We start from the raw sequence: 24,167 nt of genomic DNA on the forward strand, positions 1-24,167 counted from the left end.
TTTCAAAGTAATATTTTGGACAAGATCCGGACAAAGGACCCAAGTTAGAACCAGGTATAAACAGGGCTATAGAAGATGAACACATAGTTAACAATCATCACATGCAGTTTCCTTCTGTACAAAAAAGAAAAACATATTTAAATATTTAAGTTTCTTTTGTATAATGTACATATATTATACAAAGAATGTCCTCTTTTGTTAGTTTGGATACAGGAGAGAGGCACAGGGAGACAACACTGAGTCCTGGGTCGTGTTAAGCACTCCGTTGTAAAACATTTTCCTGTTTTGTGCCTAATGAACATGTACGCGCACGCGCACACACACAACCAGGATACACCACAAGTCAAAGGGTTCTCAGACTAAACAATCAAGACCAACTCATCAACTGCATGTGTTCATTGTAAAAAAAACAAGAATAATGTTTTTCCTTGTATTTTGAGGTGTCTGGCTTTTTGTGAGCAAAAGGTGGTACTGTACTTTCATTCACAGCCAAAGGGTGGTCTAATGTAGCTTCTCCACTATGAGGCCAAACCAGGCGGAACCATACAATTCCTGTTTTGAGAACAGTGAGAAATTGAACAATTCCATTCCATTCATAACTGATACTTACCAGTCTATAGAGCACCCTACTGAAACATTATATTGACAACATACTTGGATCAAATGTCATTCAAACAAAGTACATTTGGCAATGTTTTCATCCCTGTAAAGAAGACAACAGGCACAGTGACACTATACAGAGGGTTGCAGAACTCTCAGAACAGTAATAATGATGATCTGGGTTGCATTCAAGGTCACAACAGCGTTTCAAAGTGTATTTGGTATTGAGCAGGTAGCTCTCTGAAATGTTCCCAGTACTTGTTCACCTGAATGCAGCCCAGAAAGAGACAGACGGAGGAAAGAAAGGTTCAATTATTGCTTGGTTCACATTTCTATATCCCAACATGAACACAACATGGACAGGAGAGTTTTGCGTTGTATTTCAACGTTTTTTTAGAGGTAAATATTCCCGATCATATTCTCCTACTACAGTTTCCTTCAGAATAGCACATACCGTGTACGGTATTGTAAGTAGTACTTTAACCGCAACACACTTATTACAGAATCCTATTCTGCAGTACTATCAGATTAAAAGGGTTTGGTCCCTCTGTTTTGGAAACAGCAGCCCACAATGGAAAATAGTCAAACTAATAATGTACCAAAAAGTATTAAAAAGGCAGGAACAACAACCCTTGGAGGATAATCCTTTTTTAACCAATCAGTTGTAGGATGTCTCTCTGTATTCCTTACGGATGCCCTCCCAAACTCAATCTCCTACAATCCCAAAGTCTTGTTGGCACAGATATAGGAATAAAGTTCCATAATCCCTCCGTAGAGTACCGTCAAAAACTAAAGTGCAGTAAAGTAAACACATGAACCATCTTCAGAATTAAAAAGGATAATAAAAGGCTGTTAAAAACAATACATTTTAGTCCATATAATCTCCATTTAGAGGAGAACCCAGTCAGTCAGTCCGTCCAGTGCTTTCCATCAATCTCTCTCCATGTGTACGATGCTCCCTCTCCGCAACCCCAACATGACCACAGGGCCAAGATACTGTTGTGATTGGTCCAGTCTGCCCTCTCCAGTTATTGGCACATATTTTGGGTCAACACTGGAGCCTGGAGTAGTGTCAGCTGCCCAGTTCTGTACACACACCCCTCCAGGTTCAGATTACGTTTCCGGTCAGTTTCAGTACATGTTCTACTCTGGTTCTAGTGTGGTTCTGGTCCAGTTCTGGTCTTGTTGTGTTCTGGTCTGGAAGCGAAGGGGTGTGGTACACAAAGGCAGTAGTTTGCGATCCAGCACTTGAGGTTCTTGTAAAAGATGGCAGAAGAACTACGGTCGATGAAACCTACAGGACAGAGAAAAACAGAGAGACAGAGAGACAGGGAGAGAGACAGAGAGAGAGAGAGAGACAGAGAGAGAGAGAGACAGAGAGACAGAGAGAGAGAGAGAGACAGAGAGACAAAGAGAAAGACAGGGAGAGAGAGAGAGAGAGACAGAGACAGAGAGACAGAGAGAGAGAGAGAGGGAGACAGAGAGAGAGAGAGAGCTAATTGAAGAGTTTATTTCCAAAACACTATATCCACCAATTTTAAACATTTGTGTTTTCTCATCAGAAATGATTGCTTATGGGTACCTTCACGTGTGTGTAAAATATTACTGTTCTCAGATGTTTTATTAATAGATTTTAGATGTGTATGAAAATGTGCTTTTTTTGCTAAATGCTATTTTCATTGTTTAGATGGAATGGAATGTTCGTATCCTGTATATTTGACTGTGATATGTGGTTGTCTCACCTAGCTATCTTAAGATGAATGCACTTACTGTAAGCCGCTCTGGCATCTGCTAAATGACAAATGTTTTACATACAGATCTCATATTACTGTATTGAATTATTTAAAAAAACATTTAAATATTGCTGTCACAAATGTATCATTTGTACATTTATTTATAATTTCCCCCCCGTTATTTATTACATTTGACTGTGTAAAACCTAGCAGGACTATTTATTGTTGATATATAGCATTTAGCAAAAAAACTAAAATGTCTCTGAAATGAAACCACCAAGTTATACATTTTAAACAAATACATATCTGTCATTGAACAACCCCATGCCATGATTAGGTAGTGAAAAAGCACACCAATCTCTTTCAGAATTTCTTTAAACAATAAAAGCTAATTTGTCAACATTTCTGAAAATTGATATATAGCGTTTTGGAATTAAACTCTTCAAATAGTTACTGTATACAGCTTGAGGTATGGGCTAGTGTCTTTGTGTTGTCCTGCAGCTTGTAGTATGGCTGTGACATACAGTACATACCTGGTGAGATGGCGACTACCCTCATGCACTTCCATTTCTGTGTTTTTAAATTCGTTGAGTTCTTTACGTATGGCAGCCTACGAGGGACAAACAGAGCCAGAGATCAGTCTGAGAAAACAGTATCCGCATGACTGTGCACTTGTGTATGCGCACACATGCATGTGAGTGTTATTACCTTATCAGCAGCTGTGAGTCGTGTCCAGGGTTTGTCTGCCCTCCTGTCGTAGTCCTGAGCGTCAGCAACCTCTACGTAGTCACTGAAGCGGGTCAGGATCTTAGCTTCCCTCAACTCCTCCACCGTGGGCCTCTGACTCAACTGGGTACAAGGGAAAAAGGGTTATCAGAGTGTGCGTGTGCAGGGCCGGCCCTAGTCTTTTGGGGGCTCTAAGCAAAATGTTGTTGGTGTCTGGCAATGACTGACATAACAAGAGATACACTGCTGACGCACAACCAAATTTCTAAATTGCACCTTGTGTATTCTACTATTGTAACTCTCAACAGTAAGTTGAGACAGAGAGGAAGAGGCAAAGTCAGAGGGATAACTGGGCCCAAAATCTGTCTTCTCCAGCAGGTGGCGTTTTTGGTTATAAAGAAATGGATTGGCTTATTTGCTACGTGTGGCTTATTTGATCGAATAGAAGTTTTGGAATTCTTAGGTTGTTACGAGTGTACTGATATAAGTAGGACACGTGACATCCCGGCAACTTTGAGAATAAAACCTATATATCGGCGTTGTGCCAGTTGTTCAAAAGCGTATAGCCCTCTCATTGGCTAGAATGGTTCCACCTGAACTTGCCTTATCCCCACTGCTTTCCATTTTTTAAGACATTTATGTTCATCTTTAGAGTGGCCACTAGACTATCTGGTCAATATAATGGATAGTCTGTCGAAGAGAACACGACTGCATTCCAATTTTTTTTGTACAAAAATAGCTGTATTTTGGGTCTGGGGCCCCCTAGCCGCCGCAGGGACCTAAGCAGTCGCTTATGTCGTTTATGCCTTGGACCTGCCAGCTGTGTTTGTGTGGTGATTGAGGGTCACCACACACACACACTCATATTTCCAATGGTCTGTCACGTAATGGAAATTGATACCCAATTCCCCTCTCTTAGCCTTTTCCTCCCCTCTCTCACCCTCCCCTCTCTCACCTTTCTCGACAGGCGTTTCTTGAGCTCTCTCATCTCCTCCTGCTCCTCCAGGTCATTGTGGCCTGAGATAGGGGAGAGAGGGAGAGACCGGTTAGAATAGAACAGAATAGAAAAGACTCTTTGTCAATTTCGTAAGACATGGAAGTGTGTCTTCTGCCTATCTAGTCTGTGCTACTTACGCTTGAGTATGTTTCTCTGTTCCAGCTCTTCTGTAGTTGGCCGTTGACTCAACCTCCTGAGGAAATAGAACTAGTGTCAGTCTGGACCATTTCCTAATGTGTTTTATTGTGTTATGTTTTATTGTGTTTTATTTGCTGATGTCAGAGCAGGTTTTCTATGAGCCGTGACTGCCTCAGACTTACATGTATGTATTTACCACCTCAACAGTCTGACACAATGATTCATACAGCAACGAGAGGGAGGGAARGAGATGGAGAAAAATGGAGAGAGGGGAGGGAGGAAGGAGTAGGGGGAAGCAGAGAGATGGAGACGGAGATAAATGGAGAAAGGGAGGGAAGGGAGAGAGGGGGAAGGCAAGTTGTAGTGAGTGTGACAAATGAGAGTGGGAGGCAATAGAAGGAAGGAAATTATTTGTGAATTCKGTTTTCTTCCTGTATTGCGCCCAATGATTTATATATACATTAGATGACTGATAGGGGGCGCTGGGTTAAAGCCACCGTGTCTCCACCTTGGCAAAAAAATATTTTGGAAGCATAGAAATGCATTTATGAGTGTCTACATTAGTTTTTGCTACATTTATTATTATATTACAGACACCTTAATGCATACTTTTAAATKATATTATGTGCACTAAACATAAACAAAAACTATATATACATTTTACTTAAAGTTAAATTTTTTCAAGATTACTAATGTTACTGTCCCCACTACAACAACAAAGAAATACTTAAATACATGTAATTTTAGGGCCTCCCGAGTGGCGCAGTGGTCTAAGGCATCACTACAGATCCTGGTTCGATCCCAGGCTGTGTCACAGCCGTCCGCGACCGGGAGACCCATGAGGCTGCACAATTGGCCCAGCGKCGWCCGGGTTAGGGGAGGGTTTGGTCGGGTTGTCCTTGTCCCATCGCGCTCTAGCGACTCCTGTGGCGGGCCGGGTGCAATGTRCGCTGACACGGTCGCCAGGTGTACAGTGTTTCCTCCGACATATTGGTGCGGCTGGCTTCCGGGTTAAGCGAGCATTGCGTCAAGAAGCAGTGCGGCTTGGCGGGGGTCATGTTTAGGAGGACGCACGGCTCTCGACCTTCGCCTMTTCCGAGTCCGTACGGGAGTTGCAGTGAAGGGACAATTGGATATCACAAAATTGGGGAGAAAAAAGTGTAAARAAAWATATGTATTTCATTTTTTTGAAATACTGTAGAATTAAATGTATTCATATGGAGGACCGCTCCTACTGGGCRGTGCCAATATGGCCAACCRGTGGCTTCAAAGCCTCTCAATGCATCAGCAATCCAGGGTTAATATACATGATCGATATTGCCACAACCCTCCTGTATTCATGTTCTGTCCTCTGTGAGGGTAAAATCCCACTTGAAGATGTCTGCCCTCTCACTGGCATATTCAAGATACAAAATGTGACAGGCTCTCTGCTACTCTCCCTCCATCCTCTACCTCTCATCAATTTCCTTCCATCCTCCGTCCCTCTACCTTTTCCACTTCCTCTCACTTCCAGCTCAGTTTCCTCTCTCCATTATGAGGTGTCATCTATCATGCTGTCTTAAGTAGCCAGGTCACATCTCAACCAGGCCACAGCAGGATGTACAGGCGCTGACTGGGAGATGAGGTGTGTGTGTGTGTGTGTGTGTGTGTGTGTGTGTGTGTGTGTGTGTGTGTGTGTGTGTGTGTGTGTGTGTGTGTGTTTGTGTTTTCAAGCACACGTGAGTTCATCTCTCACCATAATAGCTTGTTGCTTGGCAATCGTTTTGACTGTATGCAATGTGTAAGAGCAGATGAGCCTGCGTGTGTTAGTATGCGTGAATATGACTCTCTCCATGCGAGCTTGGTGCCTATATGATAACGTGACTCAAGTCTCTCCGTTGCTATAGGGAGGGTGTGCATCTGTATGTGTGTGTGCGTGTCTCTCACCGTGTGAGCTTGGTGCCTATCTGCTGCCTGAACTCCAGTTTCTCCTGGTCTGACTGTGTGGGCAGTATGTTCTTCTCCTCCAGCTCTCTCTGTGACGGACGGTTACTGATCTTAATGGCCAGGGAGTCCTTCCTCAACACCTTCAGAGCCAGGGTACCTATACACACGTACACATGTACACACACACACACAAAATAGTTTTTTTTAGAGGCCAGAATAAGATCAGCAAACTTTGTCCATAACATTTTGATAAAATTGAAATTACTAGCACCACGGCTAACTCAAGCACTAGCAATTCAACTGTCACAACAGTTACCCTATCCAGTGAGAGCTACAGGATGGGAGTGTGTTCACTGTTTCCAACCCACTCTTCTGTTTACATCACCCTATTACAGAGAGGAGAGGTGTGTATAAATACCTCATAGACATAACGGGCCTCAAATCAATCATTCAGACAACTGCTTATGAGAAAGAGTGAAGGGAACTACTGGAACAAGGGATCTGAGGACCAGCCATGGTGTATGTGTGTGTTTCATGACATAACAGACAGGTTACGCAACACCTCTCATTCACACGCCACTGTCACCTCGGCGCTTTGATTGGTCACACTCAACACTCAAATCAGGGACGTGAACCACAGCTCTGAATGGAGGGGTCCAATGAAAGGAGAGCTCTTAAACCACATATCCCAGCAGCCATTGAGGCTGTTACCAGGAAGCAGGGGCACCAAGCAGAGACCAAACGGCCACCACGGTCCCAAACCAATTATGTATAAACAAACACCTACTTGTAAAGAGTGTTTCATCTTCATCGTCTTCTTCTTCTTCTTCCTCATCATCATCATCATCATCTTCTTCTTCATCATCCTCGTCACTGTACGAACCAAGTAGTTCTTGATAGTCTTCCTCGTTGGGGAGGTTCTCTTTGTTGTAGTCACATGCTATCATCACCGTGGGAACCGCATGGTGCAGCGAGCTGAGGTCAGTGAGAAAGGTAAAAGGTTAGCAAGAGATGGTGGGCATGTGTGGGCGTTTGTGTGTCTGTCCATCCKTGCGTGTGTGGTGTTAGACAGGGGAGTAGTTAGGTAATGTCAGGTTGTTTCCACCATCAGTTRCTATGAAAGGAGCTACGACCTATAACCTCTGGGACTCATGTAAACGGCACCTCAACTCAACGGAGAAAACAAGACTGAAACACTGTAGAAAAACAAGCCAGAGCTCTCTTAATTGTCACAGTAAGTGGCTCCTAAAATAAATGTTGGTACCTCGCTCTGCCGGGAAGCATTGCATGACTTATACTGACTGGATGTAACGGAGATGTAAGGGAGGAATGTAACAGACATGGTAGGCTTTAGAGACTCACATTACCACACCTAAATCACACAGCCTGTCTCAACTATAGGGGAGACAAGATGCACAGCAAAARCAAACTGCAAACCAATCACAAATTAACCTTGAGGCAGCATCACCAATCAGCAAGCAAGCAACTGTGGAGCTCCCATAATGGAGAATAATGATCTCTGTTGCTTTTACAAACTCAGTTTRGGTGTGCCTTACATAACATTTAGACAGCAAATGAGTAAATCAAAAAGGGCTACAAAAGGAATAGGATGCCTACATCTATTATGTGCTTGAGTCCATAACCACCTCCCGGCCCACCAATTAGAGTGATGGATCATGGCAGGCCAATCTGGCGCTGGCACATCAGTCACAGAGTGTGTGGGTCGATCGCAGAGTGTTCTCCACGTGTGTGATGTGTCTGTGGACAGATGGAGATGGTGTGTGTGTGGTGCTCTAAAATGGTCTGAACTGGTTAGACACCAGCCAATGATAAACATACACCCAGAGGTAAAGCCAAGGCTCTGGGAATTTGTGCAGCTCTATATCTGAAGCTGAAGTCAACACCAGTCATGCTGCTCTCCAGGGAAGGTTTAGATTAAATGGTCTCTGTACTGAGATGTGACTGACCAGACGTTTCAAAATGCTGCCTAGAGTGTAGATATAGGTGAGCCAGTTTGCTACAGCAGGAAAATAATCCTGCAGCAATAGGACATGTGAATTATTATGTGGATTGTAATTTATGGACATTTTTTGTAGGGGTTGATTCATTTTCCGTAAGGGAACATCATGTCAGAAGCCTTTTAAAACCTCCAATACACCAAGTTTTAAATGTCCTGTTGCAGGAAAGTTCTCCTGCAAAAGTGTGATCAAATTAAGATCCTACATCTGTATTGTGGTAACTCCCAATTTAACCCTACTGATTAGAAACCCTTAGTCACATGATAAACAAGCTCCTTAACGACCCCATCCAACTCACTGCTGTAGTGTAGACACAGGGCAGAACCAATGGGAATAGAGTACAAGGCAGACTGGATATGTGAACCATTGAATCCATCCACATGGAGGCATGGATACACACACACACACACACACACAAACACACACTTCTCCTTAATCCTCACCTCTTGTATCGCTGCATAGTGAGGGCCAGGGTCTTGTTGAGTTCCTCGATGATGCGGCTGGGGGGGTGTAGGGGCACAGGGAGGGTCCCGTAGTGTAGGGAGTGTCCCCCCAGGGACCCCACGTGGTGGGAGGGAGGGGGGCACTTCTGAAAGGTGAGGGCCGAGGGCTCCATGCTCCCCCCCGCACCCACAGGCACACAGATCATCAGCTTCTKAGGAGGTAGAGGAGGCGACAGCTTCATGGACATACAGGGCAGCYTCACTGGCATACCGTCTAGAGGGAGAGAGAGRAGAGAMAAGAGAGAAGAGAAAAATTYGGAGTCAGATACACACATTGATACACCCACACAAGCGGCACGCTGGTGGGCTGGGGTACAGTAAAAACAGAAAGCAAAGTCAACGCAAAGAATGACACAGRGATACGCGCATAGACACAGAGGATTACAGGGCTAGACCTGTGATGTGGTTGGGCAGCCTGTTGAACGGTTTGGGGGGTAGCACTGGGGGTTGTTTTTTATGTTTTATGGTGTGATGTGATGACTCTGCCCCAGCCCCTTCGCCTGGATACACCATAACCTTCTTAGTGGGTGGAGGCTGGCTGGGATTCTGGGTGTGGTCTTGTGGACACGCCCCCTCTCCAGACATCTGGAACTCAACTGTACCTGGACATAGAATAAATCAATCAGATGATATGTTAGAACAGGGTGAATGGAAATGAACCAGTAGGTGAGCRTATTGGGAGAAGGCCTGCGATTTGAGAACAACATTGACCAATCAGATGTCATGTAACAGCACAGTGAGACTATGAACCATTGCTTGAGAGTGTTGATAGAAGGCCTGAGACGTACCTATGGCTGACCCTGCTCCATCCATCAGCTCAGCTCCATCACATGGCGATGGATCAGACCCTCCTAATGCTGGAGACCTCCCGTTCTCCATCTTCTCCTCCTCTCCTCTCATTACTACCGCCCCGTCTGCAGAGAGAGAGAGAAATATATATATAACATGTTCACAGTACATATCTGGCCTGGAGTCAATCCATGTGGATGCTGTGGTGCCGACTGTATGACTTGACTTCATTTCCGCCCAAAGTATTTTTGATTACGCGACAAAGAACAACTACAACAGTTTTGCCAAAAGTCTCTGCGTTCCAACCTCCCTCTGCTGTCTTCTCCTCTATTCYCTCTGACCCCTCACCTTTGTCATAGATGTCCTTCATCACTCCTCTCTTGATCAGATCCTCTCTGCTCTGCCGGGTCGACATCTTCCTCTCCAGGACTGAGGGTACAGGATATGACATCACAACAACATTAACTGACATCATATGGTGCAGGATTCTACTCTATTCTACTTCATCACCAACTTCACTGTGCTTATAACTGGCCAGCAGAATCGCCACGATCTTTTTCTGATACATTGGTCTCTGTCTGAATCATAACCCAGTTATTGCTAGGGTCCTGTGAAAAAAATACTGCACGGTTAGTGTAACAGTCAACATACAGTATATTGGCTGCGAGAATATGTGTGACTGTTTGAATTATGCCAAAATGTATGCCATTATTTTAACATGCCACAATAATTCTGTTCAGAAAAAAAGCATAAACTGCACCGACAGCTGGGGGAGCAGCAGGAGATTAGAAAGACGGCGCCCCACTGGTGTGTGTGTGTGTGTGTGTGTGTGTGTGTGTGTGTGTGTGTGTGTGTGTGTGTGGACTACCTTGCATAACAAACTATAACACTGTAATTCATTTTTGTAAATTTACTGCAATAAATGTACAGTTCTATATTACAGTACAGTAAAGAGCAATGCATTAAGGGGGCTCAACGGCATTCCGCTACACTGTTGTAAAATTGTACAATATAGTACTGTGCACCTGTTTTGCTGCCTGCACTGTAAATCTAACAGTTTACTAACTACTGTGCTTCCAGTAATGCAATGTAAATTCTAGAAATACAGCATGTTGCTGTAGTCAGCTGTTACAGTAACATGCTGGAAATGTGTGTTTCAGTAAATGTCCTGTAAATCTACAGTAATTTACTGACTTCTGTGCTGCCAGTAATCTACTGTAAATGTACAGTAACCTACTGGCTACTGTGTTGCCAGTAATTTACTGTAAAAATTACAGGAAATGTTTTACAGTGTAGATATTATACCATAAAAATGGTATAACATTATATTAGATATCTTAATTTAATTTTGGATCATTATTCAATTCAAGTGACATTGTTAGCTGGAACTCCAGTATCTGCCATCAAACTGAATCTGCAGGGAATTTTCACAATTTCACAGAGGTTCTCTACATTTTTGATGAACAAGACTGATCTTGTGTAAATGTTCTGTAGCAGTATTTGGTACTTTTAATTTCAAATAATTTATAAAAAGGCTTAAGGGGACTATTATGCTCTAAAGTCTGTCTGGTCTTGCTGATGTCTAACACGCATGCACAGGCACGCACACACACTGTAATAATCCCACTGTTTAAACTTTAAAGAATAGCCTGGACGTAGCTCCAGTCTCCTGTGTTATCGTTGGCCCCACTGATCCGGTTGGCGATAATATACAGCTACAGCTGACCTACAGCATTCACGCTGATCCCCTGTTACATAACCATAATATAACTATCATACACCCTGCACCTAGCTCTGATGTTTCATGGCACATATGTGCTATAACTGCTGATCCCCTGTTACATAATATAACCATCAACCAGTACAGCCCCTAGCTGCCCAGCTCTGTACAGCCTACAACCATCATATACTGTAGCATATAGCCACCTAGCACTGCCTTCTGCCTCGTGCCTCATAGTACCTACATTTGTCAACATAATGGAGTCATACTGTTCCTCCTAGGGGGTGAGCTGGTGAGACAGTGATCTATTCTACAACTAAATGTTGTAGCTTTAGGACATAAGAGTGCGGCTACTGTGGGGCAGGGGGAGTGCTTAGGTGGCAAGCAGAGAGGTAGAATACAAGGGTTAGATCTTAGGGCTTAGGGTGGTAGATTTTAGGGTTAGGGGAGAGGTAGAAAGCAAGGCCTAGGGCTTCGGGGTTAGGGTTTAGGGAACGTGCCAAACTCATTCCACGGGGGGCAGAGTGTCTGCGTGTTTTCGCTCCTCCCTTAGACTTGATTGGCAATTAAGGTCACTGATTAGGAAGGAACTCCCCTCACCTGGTTGTCTAGGTCTTAACTGAAAGGAAAAAACAAAAAACAGCTCACACTAGGCCCTCCATGGAATGAGTTTGACACCCCTGGTTTAGGGCTTAGGGTTAAAGGTTAGATATGGTTCTCACCAGAAGACGTCTGCTTGAACTTCTCGCTCTTCTTCTTCCTCCATTTCCACGGCTTGAAGAGACGCCCCAGRGTGGCAAACTTGCTCCGCCTCCGAATGGGAGGGGTGTGTGTGCCAGGGACCAGCGAATCAGATCGCATTGCCGCTATTCGCTCCACCTCCTCAACTGGAAGAGAGGAGAAAAGACGAGAGAAGAGGAGAGAAACCAGTCACATAATCCATAAAACAATACGATTCAAAGTATGTGGAACTCAGAGGAGCAATTGAAAGAATCATTCTAATTAATACATAAAGACACCATGGAAATAGACATCATTACACAAGGAATGATGAAGAGGGAATGTTTACAGATGAGGTTTAAATTTTTTCTCAATATGATGTACATACACAGCCCAGTTTAGTGCCATTGAAACTTCTCAATCTCTCTCTTTTTTTTATTTTTTTCCACATCTCTCTTCACCCATCTCTCCATCGCTCTCTCCCTGAGCTATGATGATCTCTGCCCTGTGAGGGAGATGTCAGACTGTTCTAAAGTAAATACAGTGAATGCTCTGCACTTCGAGTCCTTACTCAATTTTTCCATCTCTAACCTCCACTCACCTCTAAACTCCCAACAGGCTAGAATTTTTGTTCTTGTTCAAATTCAAATAAAAATACTGACTGTCTCGCTCTTACACACACACACACACACACACACACACACACACACACACACACACACACACACACACACACACACACACACACACACACACACACACACACACACACACACACACACACACACCTCTTAGTCTGCACAAGCAGTAAGTGTGTGTGAGTGAGAGTGTTATATGCCTTCAATGGCACTGCCCCCTGACCTCACATTTGCACCACATCATGATGAAGGTGGGAGTGTTCTTGGTGATATGTGCACATTGAGGGAATTTGGTCATACTGTGTATAATAGGAGAGAACGAAAAACGAATCCATCTCCTGGAATAGCTTCTGGCAGGGACATAGGAGGGTGGGTCACAGTACAGTAGCAACCTACTACTTTATCTTATCTGCAGTTATAGGTGATTCTAGATCCTTCTCAATCACTATAGATATTCTGGATTGGGGCTACTTGATAAAACCACATATCAACATGATTTCAGTTGACTAGCATGTCTGTTATCTTGGTGAATCAATGTGCCCTGTGTTTGTATAGCCTACAAAGTACAACCTCAGTGAACTATTCAAAGTAGTGCTGTCTGTCTGCTTTGATGATACAGTATAATTGCATCTAGCCGAGTGGATACATTGTTGCATAATAAAATAGTAACAGCCTACATGTAAAAACCCAGCAGAAGTATAAACAGACTATTCTAATGCTATAACCTACGCCTATATCCAATAATGTATCAAAAACAACCAATACACTCATACAGCCACATAAATAGTCTGACTCCGAGTAGTGCTATTAGGATTGGAAAAAGTCTCCGCAGCCCGTCCATCGAGAAAAACCGCCCGCGATGGGGCATATTGTTACAGGCAGTGTGCAAGGCAAGGGAGCGGTCGATTTGGAGGAGCGGCGCCAACATGAAATGGAGGAGATCAAAACATCTCCCTCTTGCTGCTGCTGCTGTGAGAACCTCAACACTCTTCTCCCTCCACTCACCGTCCCGAGGGTCTGCGCCACGGCAGTTGCTGCATATGTGCTTGATCTCCTTCCCGATCTGGCAGTGGATTATGAAAGGCATATTGTTGTTGTTGTTTGCCACGGGTTGCTGCGCTAGCTGCTGCCGCTGCTTGCCACTGTCGTTGCGGTTCTTGGACTTCATCCGAGGCAGGCAAAATGCTCTCCTCTTCCGCGGCTTCTCCTCGGTAAGGGCTGGGAGTGGGGAGGGAGCGTCGTTACGAGATCCAGAGGAGTACCAGGGGCTCATACCGGCGTTTGCAGGACCTGCCATGGTTAGGCAATGTGGGTTGGTCCCGCTGATCCTGGTTCCATCTAGCTCCCAGAGATGGAGGTAGGGGAGTTTGAAACAGTCTCTACCTTCTGCTCTAGCGCAGCAGACCTAAAATAGTCGCTGTCCAATTCGGCCAATCCCTTTGCGCATGGGGGCCAACGACGTCAGAGCTGCGAGATTTGTCAATCTGTATTATCGGTAGCTACATGGCTATGCTCTGTTCATATCCAGTTATTCAATGTTATTTTCCATTTCTTTACGGGTCCAATCCATAGAGATCGTATTAAATTACTTATTTAGTTTGTTTGCCTTTTAAATTACTTATATAGTTTAAAATTAATTATTTCGTATTCTAACTCCTAATTTTATGGTCCAATCCCTGTTTATGAATCCTCTACGTCACGCCATTTGAAACTACCTCTCAACTGTATGGGCGTGTTTACGGTATATTTAATCTCCACCCACTACTGAGAACGGACTATTCTGTTGCTACAGCCTACACACAATACTTCATGTGAATATCACTATGAACACAAAAAGCCCTGATATTAAATAAAATCTGAACAACAGTGGAGGTATACCTATAAGGCCATCAACATAACATATACATCCTATAGGCCTACACCCAATCTTTCACTGCACAAACACATACTGTAGGCCTATTCACTACACTAGTGCAGGGGCCCGAACTGCTAAAGAAGCAGATTTTCCATTTCCAGTGTTTATCCAGATTCCTCTACTCCTAAACAAACAAACACACACACACACACACACACACACACACACACACACACACACACACACACACACACATCACACACACACACACACACACACACACACACACACACACACACACACACACACACACACAAAATAGCTTTACAGCCCAGTAGGGAGCTAGAAATACTATACTGCCAAGCTAATGAGATTGTTTGTGTGTGTGTACGTGCGTTTGCTAATGTGGATCTCAAAACCCTCCTCCAGGCATGTCGCCTTCCCAGCATGCAGTACTGCTATCACAGCTCCACACTTACAGTGGAGTGGGGATTATCACTGCTCAGTGTGTCTGTGTGTGTGTGTGTGTGGGTTTGTGTGCATTCTGTCTGGCTATATCACCGCCTGGTATGGCAACTAGGGTGAACACATGTCCCGGATTGTGTGGGACAGTCCCGCATTTTGGCCCTTTGTCCCACGTCCCGCAACCAAACAATCACAGTAGCTGGGGTGCAAAGGAGCAAAAACATAGATAACAATATGGGGATGAGGAAGTCGGGTGGGCTGTGTACAGGTCCAGTGATCGGAAAGCTGCTCTGACAGCTGATGGTTAAATTTAGTGAGGGAGATATAAGTCTCCAGCTTCAGTGATTTTTGCAATTCGTTCCAGTCATTGGCAGCAGAGAACTGGAAGGAAAGGCAGCCAAAGGAAGTGTTGGCTTTGGGGATGACCAGTGAAATATACCTGCTGGAGCACGTGCTATGGGTGGGTGTTGCTATGGTGACCAGTGAGCTGAGAAGGCGGGGCTTTACCTAGCAAAGACTTATAGTTGACGTGGAGCCAGTGGGTTTGGCGACAAATATGTAGCGAGGGCCAGCCAACGAGAGCATACAGGTCGCAGTGGTGCGTAGTATATGGGGCWTTGGTGACAAAACAAAAGGCACTGTGATAGACTACATCCAATTTGCTGAGTAGACTGTTGGAAGCTATTTTGTAAATGACATCGCCGAAGTCAAGGATCAGTAGGATAGTCAGTTTCATGAGGGTATGTTTGGCAGCATGAGTGAAGAAGACTTTGTTGCGAAATAGCAAGCCGATTCTAGATTACATTTTGGATTGGAGATGCTTAATGTAAGTCTGGAAGGAGAGTTTACAGTCTAACTAGACACCTAGGTATTTGTAGTTGTCCACATATTCTCAGTCAGAACCGTCCAGGGTAGTGATGCTAGTCGGGCGGGCGGGTAGCGATCGGTTGAAGAGCATGCATTTAGTTTTACTAGCATTTAAGAGCAGTTGGAGGCCACGGAAGAAGTGTTATATGGCATTGAAGCTCGTTTGGAGGTTTGTTAACACAGTGTCCAAAGAAGGGCCTGATGTATACAGAATGGTGTCGTCTGCGTAGAGKKGGATCAGAGAATCACCAGCAGGAAGAGCGACATCATTGATATATACAGAAAAAAGAGTCGACCCGAGAATTGAACCCTGTGGCACCCCCATAGAAACTGCCAGAGGTCCGGACAACAGGCCCGACGATTTGACACACTGAACTCTATCTGAGAAGTAGTTGGTGAATCAGGCGAGGCAGTCATTTGAGAAACCAAGGCTATTGAGTCTGCCGATAAGAATGCGGTGATTGACAGAGTCGAAAGCCTTGGCCAGGTCGATGAAGACGGCTGCACAGTACTGTCTTTCATCAACGGCGGTTATGATATCGTTTAGGACCTTGAGCGTGGCTGAGGTGCACCCATGACCAGCTCGGGAAACCAGATTGCATAGTGGAGAAGGTACGGTGGGATTCGAAATGTTCGTTGATCTGTTTGTTAACTTCTTATGGCTGCATCCCGCTAACGGGATCGATATGAGAACAGCCAGTGAAAGTGCAGGGCGCCAAATTCAAACAATAGAAATCTCATAATTAAAAAATACATGATAAATGTTTCCTTACCTTTGATGAACTTCATCAGAATGCAGTCCTAGGAATCCCAGGTCCACAATAAATGCTTGATTTGTTCGATAATGTCCGTTATTTATGTCCAATTAGCTACTTTGGTTAGCGCGTTTGGTAAACAATTCCAAAGTCACAAAGCGCGTCCACTATAACGTGACGAAATGTCCAAAAGTTCCATAACAGTCAGTAGAAACATGTCAAACGATGTACTGAATCAGTCTTTAGAATGTTGTTAACATACATCTTGAATAACGTTCCAACCGGAGAATTAGATTGACTTCAGTTCAGCGATGGATACGGAGCTGCCTATCACCTGAACGCGCATGGTCAAAGCATGGTCAGCTCGTGGCAGTGGTGACTAATTCCTGTCTCCTTCGGCCCCATTCACATTAGAGTCATCAGACAAAGTTCTATTGACTGTTGACATCTAGTGGAAGCCGTAGGAAGTGAAAACTCATAATTTCTCGCTGTAATTTCAATGAGAGCTTGGTTGAAAATCTGCCACCTCAGAAAAATCCAAACAGGAAGTGGAACTTCTCAGGTTTTTGCCTGCCATATGAGTTCTGTTATACTCACAGACATAATTCAAACAGTTTTAGAAACTTCAGAGTGTTTTCTATCCAATACTAATAATAATATGCAATATTGCAACTATGACTGAGGAGCAGGCCGTTTACTCTGGGCACCTTTCATCCAAGCTACTCAATACTGCCCCTGCAGCCATGGCTTTTGAAGACTTTAGAAGAGGGGGATGACCGCGGCAGCTTTCCAATCTTTAGAGATCTCAGACGATACGAAAGAGGTTGAACAGGCTAGTAATAGGGGTTGCAACAATTTCGGCTGATAATTTTAGAAAGAAAGGGACAGAATGTCTAGCTGATTTGTAGGGGTCCAGATTTTACAGCTCTTTCAGAACAACAGCTATCTGGATTTGGATGAAGGAGAAGCAGGAGGGGGGGCTTGTGCAAGTTGCTACGGGGGTGCAGAGCTGTTGGCCGTGGTAGGGGATAGCCAGGTGGAAAGCATGGCCAGTCGTAGAAAAATGCTTATTGAATTCTCGATTATCATAGATTTATCGGTGGTGACAGCCTCAGTGCAGTGGACAGCTGGGAGGAGGTGCTCTTATTCTCCATGGACTTTAAGGGATGCAATTTTCTGTTCGATGCTAATGCAGTACGCAACAGGATGTTTTTGTGCTGGTCAAGGGCATCAAGTCTGGAGTGAACCAAGGTTATATCTGTTCTTAGTTCAAACATTTTTTAATGGGGCATGCTTATTTAAGATGGTGAGGAAAGCACTTTCAAAGAACAACCAGGGATCCTTTACTGACGGGATGAAGTCAATATCCTTCCAGGATACCCGGGCCAGGTCGATTAGAAAGGCCTGCTGCCTGAAATGTTTTAGGGAGCGTTTGACAGTGATGAGGGGTGGTCGATGGACCGCCGACCCATTAAGGACGCAGGCAATGAGGCAGTGATTGCTGGGATCTTGGTTGAAGACAGCAGAGGTGTATTTAGAGGGCAAGTTGGTCAGGATGATATTATGTGGGTGCTAATGTTTACGGATTTAGGGTTGTACCTGGTAGGTTCCTTGATTATTTATGTGAAGATTGATGGCATCTAGTTAGTTGTAGGACGGCCGGGGTGCTAAGCATATCCCAGTTTAGGTCACCTAACAATACGAACTCTGAAGATAGATGGGGGGCAATCAATTCACATATGGTGTCCAGGGCACAGCTGGGGACTGGGGGGGGGTCTATAACAGGCGGCAACAGTGAGAGACTTATTTCTGGAAAGGTGGATTTTTAAAAGTAGAAGCTCGAACTATTTGGGAACAGACCTGGATAGTATGACAGAACTCTGCAGGCTCTCTCTGTAGTAGATTGCAACTCCTCCCACTTTGGCAGTTCTATCTTGACGTAAAACGTTGTTGTTGGGTATGGAAATCTCTGAATTTTTGATGGCCTTCCTTAGCCAGGATTCAGACACGGCAAGGACATCAGGGTTGGCGGAGTGTGAGATTGARAGGCTTCTGATGTTAACATACATGAAACCAAGGCTTTTTCGGTTACAGAAGTCAACAAATGAGAGTGCCTGGGGACACGCAGGGCCTGGGTTAACCTCCACATCACCCGAAGAACAGAGGAGGAGTAGGATGAGTGTACGGCTAAAGGCTATCAAAACTGGTCGTCTAGTGCATTGGGGACAGAGAATAAAAGGAGCAGATTTCTGGGCGTGGTAGAATAGATTCAGGGTATAATGTACAGACAGGGGTATGGTGGGGYGCGGGTATAGTGGAGGTAAACCCAGGCACCGAGTGATGATAAGAGAGGTTGCATCTCTGGACGGGCTAGTTATGCTGGGTGAGGTCATCACATGTGCGGGAGATGGGACAAAGGATGTGTCTGAGGCATGTTGAGTGGGACTAGGGGCTCCGCAGTAAACTAAGACAATAATAACTATCCTAAACAACAGTGTGCAAAGCATATTGACATTTGAGAGAGACATAAAGCGAGGCATAAAGCAAACACAGGTGTTGATTGGGAGAGCTAGCTAAGGCAACAACGGGTAAGACAACAGCTAATCAGCTAAGACAACAACAACAGGTAAAATGGCGATGAATGGGCAGAGAGGGTCGGTTAACTACACACAGGGCCTGAGTTGGGGCCGACAGATAAACAAAATATAAACAAAATGGAGTACCATGAATACACATTGTTCTGATTTTATTTAGGAGAGAGGAAGATAGAGAGAAAGAGTGTAGGGAGAAAATGCAATTCTGCAGCGACATCATTCATGATTCATCCTTCAATCCTTCTCTATATTCCTTGTTAACAGAAGATGGAGAAGAGGAGAGGAGGGTGCAACATGGATGATTCATCAGCTATTTCTATAGCGAATGCCATCTGAACAAAGGTAATAATTGCAGTGTATACATCTAATGCATATCCCCATCCGAGAAAATATGGTCTCATCTGACTCACACCATGGCAGGTTGTCATGCTGTAGACTTGGTTGATGTTAGAGGTTAATCATAAGAGTGATAGGTGGACCATTACCAGTTCATTCATGCAGCATTACTGCCCCCTGCTGACAGCTATAGAAATCACTTATTGCAGCAGTAGCTTCGTGTTATAAAAAGCAGGTGGCGATAGCTGATAGTAAATGGAGGACAGTCACAGTAGTGGCTCGTTCTGCAGTAGATTCATTCAGAGGGAACAATACACGGACAATGCTGCCTATCTAACACACATGAACACGCGAACAAGCACATACACACATACGCTTTCACACTCAACTCAATTCAAAGGGCTTTATTGGCATGGGAAACATATGTTTACATTGCCGAAGCACTCTCTCTTACCTCTCCCCCCAACACTCTCTCCAACCCAGTCATGGTTTTGAGTGTAGCAGTCAGGGGTGCACAGTCAGAGAGGAGAGCAAAGTCCTCAAAGCTGACTCACTCTGTAATCACTCATGTAAACGGTCAAGATGGGGCAGTTAAACAGAGGACACTGTTTAAACCATGTGTGTGCTCGTGTGCTTGCATGACAGCAAGCATGTTGCAAGTATATGTGTTATGTGTGTCTGTGTGTGTGTGCCCACATACTTGTATGACATTTAGCACAGTGTGTGCAAGTATGTGCTGTGTGTGTGCGTGCGTGTCCGTGTGTGTGTGTGTGTGTGATGACATAACAACATGGTAAAAAGTCCCCCCTCCTGGCTGATGCTGACTGGCTGTTGAAGCACTGTGAGTCATAGAGCCTTTAACTCCGCCAGTGATGAACAGCAAACATAATCCTCAGTACTTTAATATTGTTGTAGCCTCTTTACCACTGCAGCACTCAATACCACTTGGTTAGGGCTATACGACATCATCATCATCATCATCATCATCATCATCATCATCATCATCATCATCTCTGCCATTTCTCGACTATCAATTGCTCAGGATAACATCAGGGAATGGACTGCTCAGAGCTCAGTGGTAGTACTGGCACCTACTGGCAGAGTGGTAGAGAAGAGTAGAGATTTGGTAAAACGTATACAGTATGCAGCATGCCTCAACAATAATAAGGTCTGCTTATACATTTAACTTGATCCAAAGATTTGTTGACTGGTTATGGACTTGTTATTTCAAATGTGACACAGATAGGACAAGGAAATTGACCTGACCTTCATGTAGGTTTTCAACATTATATCCCAAATTAAATACAGTACAACACAATATAATACAATACCATCCTGGCTCATCAGTCATGTCATTTCCATAGATATATAGTCATCTGTCTGCATTATGCGTAGGCATATTCCCGCCCTATAGGACCATTTATCCTCTATTGACCAGCCTACATCATAACTATGAACGGAGGCAGGAGGTCTGGCTTATTTATATTCTCCCGCCATGAATGTTAAAACATAATCAATAACCAAGTGATAACAATAACACTGTTTACCAACATGGATCTATTTCCTTGGATCGATTTTCATGGATCTATTTCAGGCAGATCCCACACTTTCATCTGTGAGACAACGCACCATGGTGAGGGCGAGGGTGTATTTAGTAAGGGTGAGATTAATGAGATCGAACGGAAGTGACTATATTTATGGATGGGCGTGAAAACAATGTAGGAAATCAAAATATATGTATTAGTTCCAAATAGGACAATCAACAATTACAGAAATACAATTTTCTAGTTTATTTCCCCCACACATACCCCAACAACCCTAAGATAGACAAAAGCATAACTACCAAACATTAACAGAAACATACAAAAATAAAAAGGTCCTCACATTTCCAATAATAAAAATAAATAAAAAGTAGAATATGCAGTCGCAGATAATGCAGATTACGCTTCAACTATAGCCAATATTCACAGAAAAAAATGGAGAATATACAGATTCACAGCTTCCATGCTTCTACAGTATCACCGGTTTGCAAAAACTCACAAAGCAGATCCCAAATATCATGAAACTCCGGGGCTTTCTTTTTCACTATATAAGTACATTTTTCAAGAGCCAAGTTAATAATTTTTTACCAATGACCAAGTGAGGGGGAACTGACATACTTCCAGTGGAAGCAATTAAACGTCTAGCTTGTAACAGGCAGAGGTCAACCATTTTATTTTCTCTCCTATGTAAAGTGATATTCCCTGGGTAAAGATTTAGGATGCAAAGTTTACGGATTAGTGGTATTCGGGTAGAGGTAATCTCAGAGATATAGCAGAGTACTGAGCTCCAAAACGTTTGTATCTCAGCACATTCCCACAGGCATTGATACAAGGTGCCTAAATGCGTGTTACATTTAACACACAGGTCTGGGATATTAGTGTCAAATTTGTGGAGCTTAACAGGGGTGATATATGATCTCATTATCCAATTGTATTGCAACAATCTCAGGTGGGTGTTTATTGTCTGTATCTGAGCTCTAGAACATACCATACCATTACATTTACATTTAAGTCATTTAGCAGACGCTCTTATCCAGAGCGACTTACAAATTGGTGCATTCACCTTATGACATCCAGTGGAACAAGCCACTTTACAATAGGCATTTAAATCTTTTAAGGGGGGGGGGGGGTGAGAACGATTACTTTATCCTATCCTAGGTATTCCTTAAAGAGGTGGGGTTTCAGGTGGTCTCCGGAAGGTGGTGATTGGACTCCGCTGTAATAGCGTCGTGAGGGATTTGTCTCACCATTGGGGGGCCAGAGCAGCGAACAGTTTTGACTGGGCTGAGCTGGACTGTACTTCCTCAGTGTAGGGAGGCGAGCAGGCCAGAGGTGGATGAACGCAGTGCCCCTTGTTTGGGTGTAGGCCTGATCAGAGCCTGGAGGTACTGAGGTGCCGTTCCCCTCACAGCACCGTAGGCAAGCACCATGGTCTTGTAGCGGATGCGAGCTTCAACTGAAGCCAGGGGATGAGAGCGGAGGAGCGGGGTGACGAGACCCAGTCCTCTGCTGAAATATCTTCCTGCATATCTTGTATCCACTGAAGTATCTTACTATCAGAGTTGTCTTTATGTGTAACTACCATTTTCCCATATAATGCCGTCATTTGACCTTTCCCATAACACATTTTAACAGAGCGTTTCTAAAGTGGTCAAAGGAGGTTGTAGGGCAGATTGTTTTAGACTAGAAAAAACAAAGCTTCTCAATTGTAAGTATTGAAAAAATGCTTTTGTGGTAAGTTAAATCTTCCCTTTAGTTCTTCAAATGAAAATGGGCCCTTTTTCATTGTATAAGTCCATTACTTTAACAATACCTTTTCTTGCCCATTCTTTAAACCCCAAGTCATTTTTTTTTACCAGGTGTGAAATGATCATTGCCCCAAATTGGTGTAAAACTGGATAATACAGGGAATTCGCCCAGATATGCTGTAATTTGTGCCATATAGTTAGAGTGTTTTTAACAAAGGGATTAGTAGTATTCTTCTTTAGTTTCTTAAAGGGAGCAGAGTACAAATATCCATCCAAAGTTAAGCCTTTTGTGGACAACATTTCAGTCTACAGCCAGGGTGAGTATGGTTTCTTGGAGAACCAAAACATTGCAGCTCTAAGTTGTGCAGCCAGTAATACCACTGTAGGTTTGAAAGTTGCAACCCCCCTCTGTCATAGGGCAAATAAAGAAGAGAAAGGCTAAGCCTTGGTTCTCTGTTGCTCCAGATAATTTGAGAGTATCTTGCTGATCTTTGGGAAAAAATAAAATGGTGGAGCCAGAGGAATTGATTGAAATAGATAAAGACATTTGAGTGGAATATTCATCTTAATAATATTTATTCTACCAATACTAGATATAGGCAATGATGTCCATCTTTCGATGGATTCTGTTACACTTGTTACCATGGGTTCATCATTTGTTGAACTCAAGGAGCTCATTTCTGGTGTGATTTTAATACCAAGATACGTGAAACCTTGTTCTGTATTCACAAATGGATGCTGTAAAACTGGATTCAGTCTCTCTTGCTTCTGGAGGAAAAGGATGGGAGATTTGGTTTTATTAACTTTAAACCCAGAAAACGTACCAAAGTTATTAATTCAATTGGAGAGGGAATAGATAGAATTCTTTAGATCTATTAAGAATTCTTTAGATCTGTTAGGAATGAATAAAGGGTATCATCGGCATACAGGGCCACTCGATGTTAAAAATCGGGTGGGCCCTTACTGCAATTGCAAAGGGTTCTATAGCTAAAAGAAAGTCTTGGATTGGCCTGACATCCTTGTCTCGTGCCCCGAAAAAGCTTAAAAGGTTGGGAAATCAAGTTGTTAGTGGCAACTTCTGCAGTGGGGTCCGTATATAATATCTTAATCCATTTACAGAAGTAGTTCCCAAACCAAAATCTCTTAAGCACTTCAAATAAATAACCACTTAACTCGATCGAATGCCTTCTCTGCATCAAGTGAGAGTATGGCAGTATCAGGGGACCCTTCACACATGTTTAGTACTCTCCTCACATTGTGAAAACCTTGATGGTTTTTCACAAAGCCATTTTAGTCTTTGTGTATTAGATATGGGAGCACTCTATCCTATCTCCTGGCTAAGGCTTTAGCAGATATTTTAGAGTCAGAGTTCAGAAGAGAAATCGGTCTGTAACTTTCACATTTTGTTGGGGATTTATTAGGCTTCAGAATTAGAGTGATTCAAGCAGTCCTTAGAAAGGGGGGAGACAACCTTGCTGAAAGGATTCAGCATACATAT

General features: G+C 43.7%; 1 protein-coding gene across 3 annotated transcripts in view; it reads right to left on the reverse strand.

Moving 5' to 3' along the window:
- Positions 1-24,167, reverse strand: part of phactr1 (phosphatase and actin regulator 1) — a 64,064-nt gene continuing 39,897 nt past the window's right edge. For 2 of the 3 annotated variants that reach the window (XM_023997973.2, XM_070446223.1), the window contains exons 2-13: positions 11,873-12,037; positions 9,779-9,859; positions 9,430-9,555; positions 9,037-9,243; positions 8,582-8,855; positions 6,908-7,095; positions 6,121-6,277; positions 4,194-4,249; positions 4,015-4,076; positions 3,042-3,182; positions 2,867-2,943; positions 1-1,894 (exon numbers count right to left, since the gene is read on the reverse strand). In XM_023997973.2, coding sequence (XP_023853741.1) covers positions 1,879-1,894; positions 2,867-2,943; positions 3,042-3,182; positions 4,015-4,076; positions 4,194-4,249; positions 6,121-6,277; positions 6,908-7,095; positions 8,582-8,855; positions 9,037-9,243; positions 9,430-9,555; positions 9,779-9,859; positions 11,873-12,037 — 1,550 coding nt within the window. In that variant the 3' untranslated portion in view covers positions 1-1,878. Of the gene's footprint in view, positions 1,895-2,866; positions 2,944-3,041; positions 3,183-4,014; positions 4,077-4,193; positions 4,250-6,120; positions 6,278-6,907; positions 7,096-8,581; positions 8,856-9,036; positions 9,244-9,429; positions 9,556-9,778; positions 9,860-11,872; positions 12,038-13,513; positions 13,930-24,167 lie in introns of those variants that run through there. The other variant, XM_023997972.2, reaches the window with a different exon arrangement.

Source organism: Salvelinus sp. IW2-2015, linkage group LG13 (assembly GCF_002910315.2).
Source record: "Salvelinus sp. IW2-2015 linkage group LG13, ASM291031v2, whole genome shotgun sequence".
Classification (NCBI taxonomy): domain Eukaryota; kingdom Metazoa; phylum Chordata; class Actinopteri; order Salmoniformes; family Salmonidae; genus Salvelinus; species Salvelinus sp. IW2-2015.